This window comes from Tachypleus tridentatus, chromosome 1, assembly GCF_004210375.1.
Source record: "Tachypleus tridentatus isolate NWPU-2018 chromosome 1, ASM421037v1, whole genome shotgun sequence".
NCBI lineage: Eukaryota > Metazoa > Arthropoda > Merostomata > Xiphosura > Limulidae > Tachypleus > Tachypleus tridentatus.
In genome coordinates this window covers 34,106,254-34,124,447 of record NC_134825.1, presented here as the reverse complement: position 1 = coordinate 34,124,447, position 18,194 = coordinate 34,106,254, and the positions used below count along the sequence as shown (strand labels likewise).

Sequence of the window (18,194 nt, the reverse complement as noted above, 5' to 3'; positions counted from 1 at the left end):
TTGAACTTTAAATAGATAACATATTTTTGAACTGTCCTGTACTAGTATCGTTGAAATATATATTCAACCGGCTAAGAAAACCTAAAAATCTTAGAATAAAGTTTATAAGAAAGAAATACCGTAATATTTGTTGCAACAAAAGTCACCTTTACGTATACTGTTAAACACACACCTTTAAAGATTATAACAGTGCGTAATATTCACTGCATCTCGCAATAAACATATTTTTAATTTTCGATTATACTTAAAAGCGAACACACTTCACGAATACAATAGATTTTTACCAGTGTCTTAAACCTATTTTTTAATCACGTTCGTTTATTTATTTTTAAATTATTAAGAATAAAGTTTGATAAAAATTTGAGTAAACATAATTTTGTGAAAAATTTTAATCTAATTGTCATATCTCCGTGTGTTTTATTATTGGATCAGTTATTTCATTGTGAGAAATTAGGGTTAATTACTTCTACACCGAACAGCCGGAAGAGAGCGCCAGAACGTGGGAACTGGCGTGGGGTTCTGGTACTGAACATCAACGCAGCAAGCTGATAAAACTCGACAAAATCGATGACAGCGTTTCGTTCTGAAGTCCAGGACAACTGAATAGCGGCAACGTCTCGTTCCTTATATAGAACAAAAGATTAAATCGTATTATAACACACATACAAATAGAACAGTATGTTTCGATACTACCTAAACAATGAGCAGGTCCTTGTAAAAGGAATTCATACATTTAATACCTCTCAGTGGTTGACTGAAAGTAAAGGATCTCTTCTTCTTTACCTTGCGAGCTAATTCACCAACTGCTCCTCCCCATTCACCTGCTTCATCTCTAGTTCCGTAGGAATCAGCCGGTGGATCTGGGAATGTGAGGCTGTGAACAGTGAAACGTGTTCATCAGTTTTAGGATTGTTCTTCATCACACAAAAATATAAACTGAGAGACGAATTTTTTTGCTTACCTATTCTTACTTTATGAGAAAAACAGATAACATGGTTTACATAAAAATATTATAGAAACTAGAGAAATCTTAAAGGAATCTTCGAAATTTACATTTTAATTTCAAGTGAAAGGCAGCTCGTGATGCGCATTCATATAAAAAAGGAGTTTTGAAACGTCAATTACGAAAACAAAAAAAAAGTTTAAAAATAGTAAATATCAGACATCTGAGGAAATTTAATTTCTATTACAAGTATACTTACGTCAACTAAATAGTATAGTAAAATTAATAAGAATTTCCTTGATACTCCGAAAATGTTTTAGAACTTCAGTTAAATCCAGCGCTTAAGTTCTAGTTTTAACATGTATTAGTTCATTATAAGAAACAAAGGTTACACGATGGCAAGATAAGAATTATTTACGTAAAACGTTTCGAAAACTACTTGTCATATTTATTACTTTGTACAAGGCTTCTTTGTAAATGTATGTTTGTGTTATAGCAAAGCCACATTGGGCTATCTGCTGAGCCCACCGAGGGAAATCGAACCCCTAATTTTAGTGTTGTAAATCCGTAGACTTACCTCTATACAAGCGGGGGTGTTTGTAAATGAAAGAGTAGATTGCAAAACTTATACGGCAGGTGTATTACAGGCTTCATGGTAAATTACACTATGTAACACAAATTTTGTTCCTGGATAGTATGTGTTATTTCTTAATTGCTTATGTTGTAAAAGTACAGAAAATGCCCATTATTCCTTCAAACTTTGCTTTTGTGACTTGGATAATGAAATTTAGAAATTAACCTGTTTTTTATGTAAAAACGGACAAATTTGCACATTTTCATTTGCATAAAGTCTGAATAAAACAACATATGAATCAAAATGTACATCTACTTAAACTAAAGTTATACAAAAATGAACAAAAATACTTAGAGTTGAGTAGTTTTTCGAAATTTGCGACTGTAATGTAAATCACTTTCATGTATCAGCTCCCAAATATAGTCTCCCATCATGTTTCCGTCATACGATCTCAGGTCACAAAAGCAAAGTTTGAAGATAAAAATAGGTCTTTTCCATTTACTTCAGGCATAAACAATTGGAAAATTACACTTTCTGCCCAGGAACAAGAAAAAGTAAAAATTTTGTTACATAATGTTATATAATGACTGTTCACTTTGTCAGCACAGTTGCCTAATAGACTATCTTTCTCTTGGATGGTTATCTATATTGGTCTTGGAATAAACCTCTCAAGGCGATTCTGTATCATATCACACTTGTAGAGAAATATAGATTTGGAAGTTGGCATTATACGTCGGCTAAAAATTATATTGAGAAATGTGCCTTCCGGTTCACCTGAAACAGGCTCAGTTAGATTGACAGTGTTGACCAAGGAAGATAACAAATGTTACTGTTGTAAAACAAGCTTGAAATAATACAGTTGTGTCAGATTGTTCTTTTTTTTTATATAGTTCCTATCTCTCAGGTATTGTGAGGTAGACACAATCAACAATAACATTCAGGAACAGTTTGGATGCCATTCTGAGTGAATAAAAGCAATAAGCCTCTTCCACAAGATTTCTTGTACCATCTTCATGCTTAAAATGTCAGAACTTCGAGGGTTACGTGAAAAGCTTCATGGGGTTTTATCTATATGTTCCCTTACTTTCAGCACAGAAAATAGAGAAACGCAACCCACGGTACGTCATTTGCTTCTAATTAATTCATAGAATGAGTTTTAAGTACCACTTGTTCGTTTGTGCCTGACTTTAGAGTAATTTTTTACTGCTATGTTCCTTTTTTTTTAAGTTCTTCGCACGTTATAGTTAGATGTAAAACGAATTACGAATACAGTCAACACAACGTGAACATGGAGTAAAACCTGTTACGTTTCACAGACTTGTTTAGTACTTATTTTCTTCCGTTGTTTTCAGTTATGCAATTACCTATACACTAACTGAGAGATTAGTAGGACATAACTCACCCCAAATAAAAAAAAAATAACTTACATGGTCGTAATGCGAGACAACGTAAAGTAATTATAAACATAATAGAAGCAAGACGTCTTCCGTTCACTCACACGGCGTTGCAAGAATCACAACAGAGTTACAAGTTCATTATCAGAAGTATACGAGGCTTTAAGAAATGGGATTCCAGTTTATATCAGAGTACTCTCAGATCAAATCATCAGAGTCAAATCTACTCAGTACAATTAAAGGAATTCTGTGACTAAGTATGGGTATTTTCATCCACAGTGTTCAACATCTATAAGCTATCAGTTTGTTTAAACTTAAACGTTTGTCACACATTTTGTAAATATATTTCTAATTATAATTAAAAAAGTGAATACTCACCTGAAGTTCAGAACCTGTGATAAAACATCAAGTACCTTAATCGCTAGTCTGTCATTGTTCTTTTTCTGTAAAAGAAAACACAGAAACGAAACAAAATAAGTTTAATAATTACGTATATCTGTTATTACTCATAATTTTTAACGTTTAAATATCAGTTAGATTAAACTTAAAATATTTATCTGAAAGTTACATATTAGCAGTAGGTCCAATTAGATGAGAGAATGAGGCAGGAAGGTCAGTTTGTCTGGGTTTCAAGCTGAAAGAGGACTTAATCTTTAAATATTTGGTCTGTTTTGCATTTTTTAAATGTCGCAACTTGTTTTTATGTGCTTCCTAATCAGACTCAAATGTAATATACACTCTCAACTTAGAGCTGCAAATTATACGTATAAGTTAAATATTCAAATTATGGGTCCACTTCTTGAGGGGAATTAATTATTGTCTTATTTTCTTTGCATGTGTCATCATTTTTTTTAAATTTTAGTCAGGGTCTCTAAAAGATAAAAGTGGCTCGATCTTCTCTGCACTTCTGAAAAGGCCTCTAATCAGGAGGTACAATGTTCTTATTTCAAACGTTTCCCAAATGTATGGATCGGAGGGTCTTTTGTTCAAGTCGTGATACTATAAAACACTTTTCCTGCTTCCAGCTATCTGTTATAAGAGTGACAATCCATGTTGCTATTCAGTTAGGAGTTGCCGCTTCAGACGCTAGATGTTGCTAAATGGTTGCATTTCCTTTGGTTTACAGTTCTGAAATAGGGACTGTTATGCCTGCACAATAGGCATCTCTGACTTTGCTGCTTAGTTTATTGTGCATATAAGATGTCGTTTAAGTGAACAAACGTTTCTTATCGAATAAATAAAGCTCACGTTAAAAATGGCCGTATTACTGAAATATGAAAGTTAAAATATACAAATCAGAGTTTACTACTCAAATTAAAAATGAACGTATACCACTGAAATCTGCTTTAAAAAAGAATAAACTTTAACATATTAACAACTAGTTTGTCTCCGGGGATCGATTACCTGTGGTGGACAGAGAGCAGGTAACCTATTGTGTATCTTTGCGCTAAAACACAATAAGAACAAGGTTGTTCCACTATCGTTATAATAAAATCCTAATATGTAAATATTTTAGGTACTGTTGACTAATTATCTTTCGTCTGTTCTGTTTATTCAAAATCAGTCAGGATTATACACAGATACAAACAAACAAATATCGTCACCAGCCATGGCATACAAAAAATAATTATTTTAATGCTCTTACTTTATTGTTTTTTTATTTCATGGTTAAGCACAAAGCGACACAATGGGCTATCTGTGCGCTGCCCACCATGGGTATCAAAACCCCGTTTCTAGCGTTGTGAGTCCGCAGACAAACTGCTATGCTACTGGAAGAGGGGGCATTGATAATTCATATGCTTTTGTTAGAGAAACTCTCTTGATATTATTTAAAAAGGCCCGGCATAGCCAAGCGTGTTAAGGCGTGCGACTCGTAATCTGAGGGTCGCGGGTTCGCATTTCCGTCGCGCCAAACATGCTCGCCCTTTCAGCCATTGGGGCTTTATAATGTGATGGTCAGTCCCACTATTCGTTGGTAAAATAGTAGCCCAAGAGTTGGCGGTGGGTGGTGATGACTAGCTGCCTTCTCTCTAGTCTTACACTGCTAAATTAGGGACGGCTAGCACAGATAGCCCTCGAGTAGCTTTGTGCGAAATTCAAAAAAACAAACAAATGAACAAATTATATAAAAATAATACGTTACTGCTTTAATTCCTTCCACGACAATGAAACAATAGGAATGAATATTCTTAATGTGCGCAGTACGTGTATTCTAACATCGGTTGATAACTTACTAAAAGCGTGGCACGAAAAGTACGCCCTCCAAAGTTTTTTTGAGATGGTGGAAAAATAATTTTACGATCTTGAGCATTTGTAAAGGTAGCGCTTCCGTCGTTTTTCCAAATCAGGGATTCGATGAGAAAACTACCACAATTCTAGAACGAAAAAAAGAAGTTGAACTGTAGGAAGTTAAGGTTATTAAACCTTAGACTAATGTAAATGCTACCAGAGTACCAATGCAACGAGAAAGAACAAAACTTAAACTTTCTGAATCATTGTACTTAGTAAAATCTGATGGATTTTTTTATATCTATAACTAGAAAAATAATACACTTTTACACATGTATGTTGACGAAGTTTTGTAGATGTTCTGCAGTTTGCTAACTTCCCTTTGAACATAATGTAATAGTTTAAACTTGCCTTAATTGTTTCCTTATATTAATGCTACATACCACAGTAGCCATTAAAAAGAGCAAGAGCTGTTTTTGAATAGCTACTCTGGTACATAACCTCTGCATCACATATCTCTGGGGATTTGGGTGACATTCAAGTGAAGAAGTGGTGCAGAGGATTGCACCAACTAGAAGTTAATTTCTTCGAAAAATATATAATCAAAATGATGAATGCCAAGAGTGATCTAAAATTATGTGATATCTCGAAAACGTGATGTAAACACAACCTTTGTAATCTTCCTTGGGTGAAGAAGTCCCTTGCTTTTCTCAGCTTCAGTTGTCACAAGAAAATTATAAATTTTTATATTTAAAACTAATAACAATATAAGCTTGAAGCCAAGAGTTAGACCAGTTACAGTCTTAGAATATAGTTTTGACTGAATTAGGCCAACAATATAAGTTAAACAAATGTTCACTCCACAACACTCATAGCATTGAACGTTTGTTTAACTATATTGTTGGTCTAATTCAATCAAACTTTGTTTTAAACCTGTAATTCATATTATTTTCAACGTTGTGAGACTAAATAAACGCGAATGCTTATTGGACGTTTTAGTAATAATGCTAATTTAATATTTTTTGTTTTCTCAATCTAGTCATATAAGTCCCTCCTGTATCACAATACTATATTCTATGAAATATTACACAAGGCATATGACCACACGGATGACCCGGTGAGAGGGTATTTATGGTCAGCTAAATAAAGGTTTAATTTGGTTCGAAAAATACCACAATACCGATGTGTTTGTGTTTTTCTTCTGCTTTGAACTATGACAAAGTTTGTGATAAGAAGTTAAGTAACGCACAACAATCCTAAATCACAAAACACAATCACAGAGAAATAAAATACACTATAAATAAAATAAGGGCAAGTGTTGTTTTTTTCAGAAGTGTGTTCAACTGGCAAGAGAAATCGGAACATGTTGATAAATCTTCTTACTAATCCAGTGTGAGCCCTCCCTGTAAGTCTGAAATAAAGTTAAACTAAAGATTAACATTAACTCTACTAAGTTAACAATAACGAAACTTTACAGGTAAGTAAAGTCTGAAGTTGCGAAATCTTAAAAAAATTATTTAACAAAAAGTACTGGTTTCAACTACAAAACAGCAATAATACACAAATAACCAGTTCGTTCACGGAATGATTAATTATCGTCCACGTGACCTTTGATCACTGTATTTAAGATATAAGACGCTGTACCCCAGACCCACAAGCCAATCTAATTGAACAATTCTAACAACCAGTCACATACCATCATCTCTAGTCAGCTTCTCCACGTTAACAGCACGATTTCCAACCTCCAAGTAAACTTCATTTTCTAACCAGTCTACCCAAATCGAAACCCCATCAACCTCAGACTCATCAACAATAACCGACGTCTACACCCTCGTCATACAATCCACGCAGACCAAACCATATCGTAGGTAAAAATCCATTCATACTTCCAAATTCCTCGACATCCAGCCTTCGTTTCTTCCATGTTAAAATTCCTGACTACTTCCATCCCGACAACCAACATATTGCAACAGTTAAAGTCCTCTCCATGTCTACAGCTTCTGTCAACACCCAACAACTCAGTGTAACCAAACATCAAGTTTTCCAGTTATCAGCCCACGACCGTTGATTGTGAAGAGAACAACATAGTTCACTGCACCACTTATTCTAAACCTCGATTTAGAGACTTGTACATCACAATAAATTAAAAATACAACAACACGTCCAGTCATTAAGTCCTTCCTTCTATTCCACGTCAGGTTTCACAGAGCACTACCCAGCAGTATGGATGTCAGTTAGTGAAAGTGGGTTTTCTCAAGTTCCTTACATTTCTCCCCACATCCAGTTCTTGACATAGGATCTACAGATCCCTAGTCGCTCTGAAGAACCTTAAGTCCCACATCAATTGTTGATTTTGTGGTCGGTTTTTTCCATCTTTATTTGTTTGCTTCAAGCTAATATTAGTATTATATTATTATTATATTATATTAATACTATTCCCGTTTACAATTTTATCTTAGTCTCATCCTTGTTTTTAAATTTTTGTATTTTTTTCTGCAATTTTTGTTAATATTACGCTCACAAGGACATTTTAATCATGAGCAGAATGAAAATAAACGAAACTTCTGAGCGCCCCCACTTATGTGTACCCCTACACTTCAGCTTGGAGTCGTTTAAATTTAAACCAAAATACCTGCCCTAGCTCTACTCTGCTCTGGGACAGCCATGGTCAGATGGTTAAGGCACTCAAAACACAATCTGAGAGTCGCGGGTTCGAATCTCCGTCACACCAAACATGCTCGCCCTTTCAGCCATGGGGGCGTTTTAATGTGACGGTCAGTTCAACTATTCGCTCGTAAAGGAGTAGTCCAAGAGTTGGCGATGAGAAGTAATGACTAGAGGGAAGGCAGCTAAACCACTTCCAGATTCGCTGATAGAGAAAACAGTGAAAAATGAGATACCACAAGCTATTTTTCCTGCAAGAATGAAAAAAAAACTAGACAAAGAAAAGTTATATTTTCATTGATAACAGGAGTAACTACAGAAAGCAAGAAAAGTTTGAGAAAAGTTGATGACATCATATATTTTCTACCACTATACCAAGACTATGATGAGACTCTAAACGAAAATAACTTTGAAATAATATATAGTTCCAATAAAGAACAAAGTATAAAGATTAAGGCAGATTGCTAGAAAAATTATATTCAACCAGTCTACTGTGAGCCACTGGGTGCAATGATATAGAAGGACTGGGTGTGTAAAGCAGCAAAAGTTATGTTTTAGTTTGCAGCAGGCCGTAAAAGTGGGCCACAGGATTTAAAATTCACTGAAGACACAGCATTGGATACGAGATATTTTGTTTACTCTCTCTTACTGAGAAACTAGTTGTCACTGTTGTTGTGATGTTTGTACGTTAAAAGAGCATAGCAAGAAACTTCAGAAGTCACTGTCATTATGTGCATTATTTGGCCAGTCTTCCAGCAGTATGACCAAGAAAGAAAGTCATTCTTACCAATATGATGAGGCTCAATTAGGCCAAAGAGCATGCTGATCAGAATGAAAAAATGTTGTCCAAAATGGTCTTCTCAGACGAATTAAAATTCAATCTGCACGAGTCTGATTGGAAGCACTTTGTACGACATAGATATGGATACATGTTCAAACTAGTATGTTTTAATGCAACCATGTAGCATCTTTATGGTCAAGCGATGGGGGTGTAGGACGCCTGCATTTTGCGAATGGCACTGTTAACGTCGACAAGTACATCGAGATACTCGACTCTCTGTTTAATCTAACAATTGGAGATAATTTGCATGAAGTTGACCAGTGGACATTCCAAGATAATTCTGTTCCATAGCGAAAAAGGGGTTTTAATGTCCATGAATTCTAGGCAGTAGAACTGAAATAAAAAAGAAAATTTCTGTCTATGTGCATAAAAACGACAACTTAGGTTTCATTTAACTGCTTAAGGGGAAAGACAATCTTACAGAGAATAAATCAACCAACAGCCAAGAACCCCATTCTAGTAAAAAAATGCTGTGAGGTAACGGGTAATAAAATGCAAGAGACAGACTCTGTGGCTACTTTTGCCCACTACAATAAATTAATGGCTTTATCTTTAAATCTATGTTTTCATCCTTAAAAAAACATTTTCATATATGTCAATTATTTGTTAATAAAGATGGTTATACGTGTTTGAATGACTGAAATATGAGTCAGCTTAGACCACAAATTGTCCTTAATTGTTTTATACTATTTCTAACACTTACACACTGCTCTGTCTTGTAAAAACATACAGAAGCCAATGCAATAATATTGGTCATCACTAGATCAAGAATGAGACGAGACTGTAGATGAAAATAACATCGAAATAATGTATAATTTCGACAACGAACAAAGAACTATGACCAAATAAACGGGCCCGGCATGGCCAGGTGGGTTAAGGCGTTCGACTCGTAATCTAAGGGTCGCGGGTTCGAATCCCCGTCGCATGTTCGCCCTTTCAGCCGTGGGGGCGTTATCATGTTACGGTCAATCCCACTATTCGTTGGCAAAAGAGTAGCCCAAGAGTTAACGGTGGGTGATGATGACTAGCTACCTTCCCTCTAGTCTTACACTCCTAAATTGGGGATGGCTAGTGCAGATAGCCCTCGTTTGACCTTGCGCGAAATTCAAAAACAAACAAACCAACAAACTAAATAAACGTCAACCATCAATAAATCGAAACAGAGTTGAGTAATAAATCTCCAGCAATTTAAATCTTTCTAAAAATATCAATATTATATTAAAGAAGTAACAATAAAAAAGAGCCTTTTATTTATATATAAGATTTATACCTGTGAAAAAGAAATTAGAACAATGCAACTTTTATGTGAATGTTGAAATTGGTTGTGATAGAAATGATTGATTTATATAATTAATGTTTACAGCGCATATTATTATTTGAAATAGTAAAGTTCATACTTAATTCGGCATACGAGTATTCACCTTATAAACTAATATGTAATAAAGTATTTTATGACATGTTCGATACTTCTAATACCAGATCGAAACTCGCTTTACACACTAACAACTATTGCGTGACACCTTTCATGCAAACTATAGAACACATACGTGCTCTTAAATTGCTAAACAATTAGCATGCACAATGTTATAGCATTTGCTCGAATATATGTGAAATTAGCATTTCTTAAGTCTGAAATACATTACACAAGCACTCACTGGTACAGGAGCGTTTCCACCGAGATGGTGGGGGGACAGTTTGTTTGTTCGTTTTTGAATTTCGCGAAAAGCTATACGAGCGCTATTTGTGCTAGCCGTCACTAATTTATTAATGAAAGACTAGAGTAAAGGCAACTAGTCATCATCACCTACCGCCAACTCTTGAGCTACTATTTTATCAGGGAATAGTGGGATTTTCCGTAACAATTTAACACCCCTACGGCTGAAAGGGAGAGCATGTTTGGTGTGACGAGTTTCAAACCCGAAACCCTCAGGTTACGACTCGAGCGCCCTAACCACCTGTCCATGCCCGAGCTGTGATGAGATAGGTGAGATGTCAGATTTAATCCTATAATATATTTAGATCCCCTCTACACTCTGACACCCACTGATATGAAAATATTTATTTATTTTTACAGTGGGGCTTACTGCCCCAAAATTACTTTGATTCTTCTTACTCTCTCTCGCTTCTGCCTAGAAACACCACCGCGCCATCAAAGAAATATATTATACAAAGTGAATAATTACCACTATCGGTGAACAGTGATAAGTGACCATATAAAACTATAAAATTTTTATTGTTCTTTAACACGTAGATAATATAATTCGTTTCATTTTGTTTGATGACAGTTACAAACTAGATGTCATAACCTATGCCATTTTAAGGTATTACAATAGGAATGGTTTTAAGCATTTTAAATTTGTTTCATTTACCTTAGTTCTGACGTTAGCGAAGCCATACGTGGATAGCAGTAAGTCTACGGATTTACAATGCTAAAATAAGATGTTTGATTCCCCTCGGTGGACACTGCAGACAGTCTTTTAACGTTAGTGCAATATTTATAATGTTATATTTTATTACACTTATTCAGTTTTCTCTATACAGTTTTACAAATGTTTGTTCGTCTGTTTCTGAATTTCGTCGCAAAACTTCACGAGGACTATCCGCGCTAGCCGTCACTAATTTAAAAGTGCAAGACTAGAGGAAAGCCAGCTAGTCATCACCACCCACCGTCAACTCTTGGGCTACTCTTTTACCAACGAAAAGTGGGATTGACCGTAACATTATAACACATTCACGGCTGAAAAGGTGAGCATGTTTGGTGTGACGGGGATTCAAACACGCAGCCCTCGGATTACAAGTAAAGTACCTTAACCACTCGACCATACTGGGCCATATTACAAATGTGAGAAATTAAATGGTGTCAAATCATTATGTGTAGTGTAACACTAAATGCCTTTTTCTCTCTGGTTTTGAAGACACAACGGTAAATTAGAAACCTGAATATATTTAATTAAGTTTAATTTTTCACTAGAAAACCTGGGTTTAAGTAAACATGTTTGTTTGTTTGTTTATTGGAAATCTGATAAGGCGATTTTGAATCATCGATCACATGAGAAGTATCCGACAGGTAACACCCACCGCTAACTCTTGGGCTTTCCTATTCCAACGAATAGTGAGATTATTCGCCATATAATAAAACCTCAAAACTGAAAAGAAGAGCACGTTCAGCGCCGGATTTTGGTCACGTGACACAAAAATTGTGCTCTGAGTACCAGACATGCACCTGAAATATACAGAGATACATAAGTGTGTGAAACATGATAAAGTGTTTGAGTTTTAAAATGAGCAATTTAAAAAGAAACAGCATCTGTAAGTATAAATCTTAAAACTACAAGAAACATTCAGATTCCATTATAATATTGATAAAACCCATTGTACTGATAAATAAATACTGGTGAATAAGACAAATTACATTGCTATAATTATTGTTTTTGTCATGATAACGTCCAGAAACAAGGAAACTATTTTGTCGTGTCATATGTGCACCTCGGTTTAAAGGAGATCATAGCATAAGAGATAATACACTCGTAATTAGAAATCAAGATATTATGTTTCTTCTGTGGCTTACCCAGCACTAGACCAGTAAAGATATATGAGTTTATCAGTTGTGCTTGGGGTAAATATTGAGATGTTCTTTATGAAGGTGTCCCCAGTGACTCAACTGTACGTTAAAAACTGGACTCGATACCCGTGGTGGTCATAACATGGATAGCACATTGTGTAGCTTTGTGCGTAACAACAAATTGTGGTGGCTGTGATTTTATTTAAAAAAAAATGAAAACTGAGAATGTTTCATTCACTTACTGATCTATTTTGTGATTCTTCTGTTATCAACACAAGCTGGTCTCCTTCTGTTACAATGTCCATGATGTCCTTCCTTAAATCTTCTGTTCCAACGAGCACCAGCTTTGTTTTAACCGAAAAGATGGATTTTTTTTTTCAGCTGTTAAAATTAATTTACAGGAAGGGAAAACTGAGTCATTATAGATATAAATATATAAGTCCATATTTTGTAAGTTTAACTTGTAGTCCTAATAACACCTATCTTGAGATCTAAATCGTTTGGTTTAATTTAAATTTTGAGAAAATTTAGCAGTGTAAGGCTGGAGAGAGGGTAGCTAGTCATCACCATCCACCGCCCACTCTTGAGCTCCTTTTTTACCAACAAATAGTGGGATTGACCGTCATATTATAACGATTTCATAGCTAAAAGAACGAGCATGTTTGGTATGAGAGGGACCCGAACCCGCGAATTTCAGATTGTGAATCGAGCGCCCTAGCCACTTTGCCATACCGGTCCTATAAATTGTTAAATTGTTTGTTTGTTTGTTTTGGAATTTCGCACAAAGCTACTCGAGGGCTATCTGTGCTAGCCGTCCCTAATTTAGCAGTGTAAGACTAGAGGGAAGGCAGCTAGTCATCACCACCCACCGCCAACTCTTGGGCTACTCTTTTACCAACGAATAGTGGGATTGACCGTCACATTATACACCCCCCACGGCTGGGAAGGCGAGCATGTTTAGCGCGACGCGGGCGCGAATCCGCGACCCTCAGATTACGAGTCGCACGCCTTACGCGCTTGGCCATGCCAGGCCAAATTGTTAAATATCGAAATTATGAAGTCTGTTACGATATTTCACAACGGAGCTTTTAACGCGTATTCCCATAGCTGATTTAGCTAAATGGTTGTTGACATATGCATTATCTCTAATTTTGAAGTCACTACACTGCTAACCCGTGGGTTACTCTAATAGAATAGCAAGATTTGATCATCCCTCTCATGACGCATCCCAGCTCCTAAACACGGAGCATGATTTTATTTATTCAATTTTTTATCAAGACGCTGACTGCAAAATCTTAAATACACAGACCGGCATGCTAAACACTTGACCGTTCTTTTCACACTCAAGAGTTTTTGAACTTAGATGAACAATTTAGTTTAAGACAGTATTGGCGAGTGGAACGATGATTTTACAAAATAAGAGCCGAAAGATTCGTCTGTGTTATAGTTGGAAGTTATTTGTACGACAGACCAATCGCTGATCTTCTGGAAATTAATATAATCTTTACCGCAGGTAAAAAACAAACAAACTAGAAACACAATAAACGTTTCGATAGAGACTTTAGTGTACAAATATGCAATTTTCTTCATTTTTTTAAAATCAGTAATAATCTATAAATGTTTGGAAATTCATTGCTAGATAATGCTAATCAATAAATTCAGAAAGACTGCTAATTTTTCGTTTGCATAAGAAATTTAATTAGGTCTCATGTATTGTAATGAAGCCTTTGTGTATAAATAATAAAGGAAAACATCATACTATCAAATTTACTGAAGCAATTATTTTACAGAGTCAAACATTCAATAAGTTCATAAATTGGTTATATTTAACTGAAGTTTTTGAAGTACATTAATTATCCAATTCCAATTTTGATGATAAATATTTAGGTTTAATACCGGGGTGTTCGAGAAATTATTAATTTTTCTTCGACTCACTCGTGGTATTATTTTTTGTTTGTGTAAAATAAGAAGAAACAATTAAATTAACATTAACAATGAAGTGACTTATCTTCATAAACTTACACAAGATGATTTGATACACAGAATAAAAATCGTATGCTTCAAAACACAAATTTAGGGTTTTCATTTCATTCTGGCCCGGCATGGCCAGGTGGTTAGGGCGCTTTACTCACAACCTGATGGTCACAGATTCGAAAATCCATCACAGCAAACATGCTTAACGTTTCAGCCATGGGGGCTTTATAATGTTGCAGTAAATTTCTCTATTCGTTGGTAAACGAATCGCTCAAGAGTTGGCGGTGGGTGGTGATAACTGGCTGCCTTCTCTCTAGACTTATACTGCTAAGCGAGGTACAGCTAGCGCAGCTAGACCTCGTGCAGTTTTGCACGAACTTCAACAACAAACAACAAACTTTTCGTACTTTTCTTAAGTATTGGAATATACAACTTTCAGCTTATGGACTGTGAATTTTTTTAATGTCGTTGTACTAAAAATAACACGATAAATGTAATATATTTTACTCCATTAACGGTAATATATTTTTGCTATGTTTTGAACATTGCGTGTAATTTACCTTTCAGTATTGTGTTTTCCAATATTCTTGTAGTTACTGTAATGTTTTCAAAATTTCTAATTTACTCTCTACGATTTTTCAGCTTTTATCGTGCTGAATGTAATATGTTATACCACTGACTGTAAAATGTTTACAACTGTTAGTGGGTTGCATTTAATATGTTTTCTAGCTTTATTATTTTAACTCTTAGTTTGTTGACTGTAATATATCATCCAACTTCCAACCTGAAGAATTTAATATATTCTAATATATTTTATGTAGCGTATTTTCCAGTTTTTAATATGTTCTAATACATATTATTATTTTCTAGTGTGTTCACGTTTTGTGTTTTCTAACATCCTAGAGTATTAAATATTTTTTTCAGAATTTTGAGTGTGTGATATACATGTAAATATGTAAATATGCTAACAATGAATGCATTTTCCAGGAAAATGGGTGTTTCTTAATTTCTAAATATCTTGATTATAAACATTAATGCATTTTCATACTGTTAAACGTTTCGAAACATTTTTACCTCTTTCAAGGCTTCATAATTTGTTATACTGTCAAACATTCCCAGAACTACTTTCTTACTCGGCAGATAGAGACCAGAGTGTTGAGGTGGAATCAGAGAATCGGAAAAATTCAAGGTGAAGAACGATGTCGTCACTCCTGCTTCATGAAGTTTTTGTATTACAAGCTCAGTTACTTGTGTTGCAGAAAAATCCATTTATTAACCTCCGTCTTATCAATATATATATATATATATTTCATGATTTATTTTAAGGCTCTTTATAAGAAAACCCAGCTTTCTTAGATTCTTAAAAAAACTATTTTTAAAGCTTTTTTGGTATTAATTTTGTAAGTGTTTAAATCTGGAGGAAAAAAAGGCTTCAAATTGAAGCAGGTGAGACATTAAATTAAACTTATAAATAAACTTGTGCTATTTTTCTGACTACAAATCTTTATACCATCGTAATGGATATATTTAAAAGTGTCATTACAGTAGACATGAAATTATATTATACTTGTATACGAGTAGATGCTAGAAGAAACGATTTAACTCTCCGACAGTTTCCTCTATGATATCAAAACGTTGTAAGTTACTCAGACCTCTTGGTCTGTCTAAGGCTAGGTTGGCCAGTTTCTGGCATGAGTAAGTTTTTTTGTTTATAGAAAATAGGTTATTACCTTAAAAAGTGCCGAAAAACAACACCATTATATTTCCTTTTTAAAAATATTTTGTTACCGAATTATCTGAAGTAACTAAAATTTTTAAAAGAAAAATTAATTCAGCTTTAAATTATCAGTTAAAAATTAAAATTTAAAAGTCGAAACTGGCATTTTTCTGCACCTTAGAATTTTCTAGTTTTCCAATCATGCTGAAGGTAACAGGGTTATATTCTTAGGCGTAATAATATTTCCAAATTAAAGTAAATCTTAGGATATTGCCAAAATTTTGTTTGCTAGGCTTAATTTAGGTAGGAAAATATTAGTACCTTTTCAAAATCATTATTTACTTTATTTATCTTTTTTATCGGCTTTTATTACTTTCGTTATTTGTAAAAAATTCTTCAGTTTTATAATATTATTTTGTGCTTTAGAAATAAACAACATTCTTCTATTTTAAATGTGATTACACTTTAATACGACTTGGAGAATTTTGTCATAAAGTAGTATAATCCTCAATTTACCACATAATTTTCTTTCATATTAATTGCCTGAAAATAAAGTTTCGTGAATACTTATATTTTCTTTTTGTTAACATTCATATTTAGTGAAGCAAGCATATTTTCATGGTATTTCATTCCTAAAGATAGCTATCTTGCGTATAGTGTGAAACATTACTGATTTTTAAAAGATATAATATCTGCTTCATTTACTAGAAACAGCCAAATTGACCCGGGTGGATGCCCATTTAGAAATAAATGTGATCAAATATTTCTTAATATTATAGGGAATTTTTTGCATCTTAATTATGTTTTAAAACCAATGTCTTATTTTTATTTACATTAAAAATAATATTTTTTCTCTTTCATTGAGGTATAATGTATCGCATTTATCAAAGAAATATGCTAATCCACTGATATACATTTTTAAGATATAAATTAAATATTTCTAAGTATGTACGATGGAATAATATAAACGACTTTCTTGTTACAAATCCATTAACATGTTTTTTATCTATTATTCTTTAACATTTTATATTTATTATATGAAAAGGAAAAATGAGAAACCCCGCTGTTTCATACTCGTTTTCTCAAGTGCATGTCAAATTATGAGAAATTATGAGACATCTGTTAGCTGCAATGTAAACATAATTCATGTAACACACTTTAATGACACTATAAACAAAACACTTTACGTTCAGTTCATTGCATTTTAATCCTACCTGTAGTTCCCTGGTGAGAGAGCGTTTAGGCTACGGGCTTATAATGCTAAAATATGAGGTTCGATTCCTCGGGGTGAACACAGCTCAGTTTGGTTTTCTTATAAATCACATACATATATTGTATAGGCTTAGTGCAAAGTCATTCACAGCATTGTATTTTTCCGAACAGAGGTGAACAAATGTCTAAACTAGTAAAATTCGTATATCAAAATATTAGTTGTTCATAACTTCATTTTTAAAGCGCGTTGCTTTTGTGTTAAAAACGTACAGCTTCGGAGACATTTTTTAAAAGTTATGAGTATATTGAAAACTATTGCACTCTGGAATCATATTTAACTATACTTCAACTAGAAACCGTTTCATAAATATTGCGTTTCATCTTTTGGGCAAGTGATGGGCTCAGTGTGAAGAAAGATGCATGTCAGTGTTACATTCTCAGTAGAACCCAGACTAATAATAAACTAAAGGAATTTAATATTGTTCTGTTGCATGGTTATAGTTGTTTTACACATTATATCAGAAATTAATTTATAAACAATTCTTATGACACAAAAATATTCTATTTTATATTTACATAGAACTTTAGTTTCCAAACGAGTTTTCTAACATTAAAAAAAGAAAATATTCTATGTTATATTAACCTAGAATGATAAAATTGCATTTTCTTAAGTCTTCTCAAATGAAACAAATAAACAGGAGAGAACATAATAATGTTTCTTGTTCACGTGGAAAAAAATTACCATAATAAAAAATAGTGATAAAAACATGTTAACTTCTTTCCACTACTTATACAAAATCTTGAAAACAGTTTTTAAGCATTTAATTTTGATAGATTGTTGTTCTTCTAATGTTTCTTTTTGATGAATTTGCCTTACGAAATAGTTCCCACGTTTAAACTATGTAATATTTCATACTGCATCAATGCAACTTAAATCTATTACCAACCAGCCCTTACACATGCAAGTAAATTAAACTTTTATAAAGAAAGCTGCAAGCTTATTCCTTTAAGGCAGTATCTTTGATGTCACAGACTACTATAAACATTTTCAAACCTCCTCTCTCAAAAAATTCACTATGCAGAC

At 34.0% G+C, this 18,194-nt stretch overlaps 1 protein-coding gene across 1 annotated transcript in view; it reads right to left on the bottom strand.

Annotated features, from left to right (window-relative positions):
* Positions 1 to 12,575, bottom strand: part of LOC143232333 (putative glutamate receptor) — a 35,344-nt gene extending 22,769 nt beyond the window's left edge. Inside the window, exons 1-5 of the mRNA XM_076467622.1 lie at positions 12,450 to 12,575; positions 5,146 to 5,286; positions 3,290 to 3,354; positions 784 to 874; positions 465 to 623 (exon numbers count right to left, since the gene is read on the bottom strand). Coding sequence (XP_076323737.1) covers positions 465 to 623; positions 784 to 874; positions 3,290 to 3,354; positions 5,146 to 5,286; positions 12,450 to 12,512 — 519 coding nt within the window. The 5' untranslated portion in view covers positions 12,513 to 12,575. The remainder of the gene's footprint in view (positions 1 to 464; positions 624 to 783; positions 875 to 3,289; positions 3,355 to 5,145; positions 5,287 to 12,449) is intronic.
* Positions 12,576 to 18,194: the final 5,619 nt, after the last annotated feature.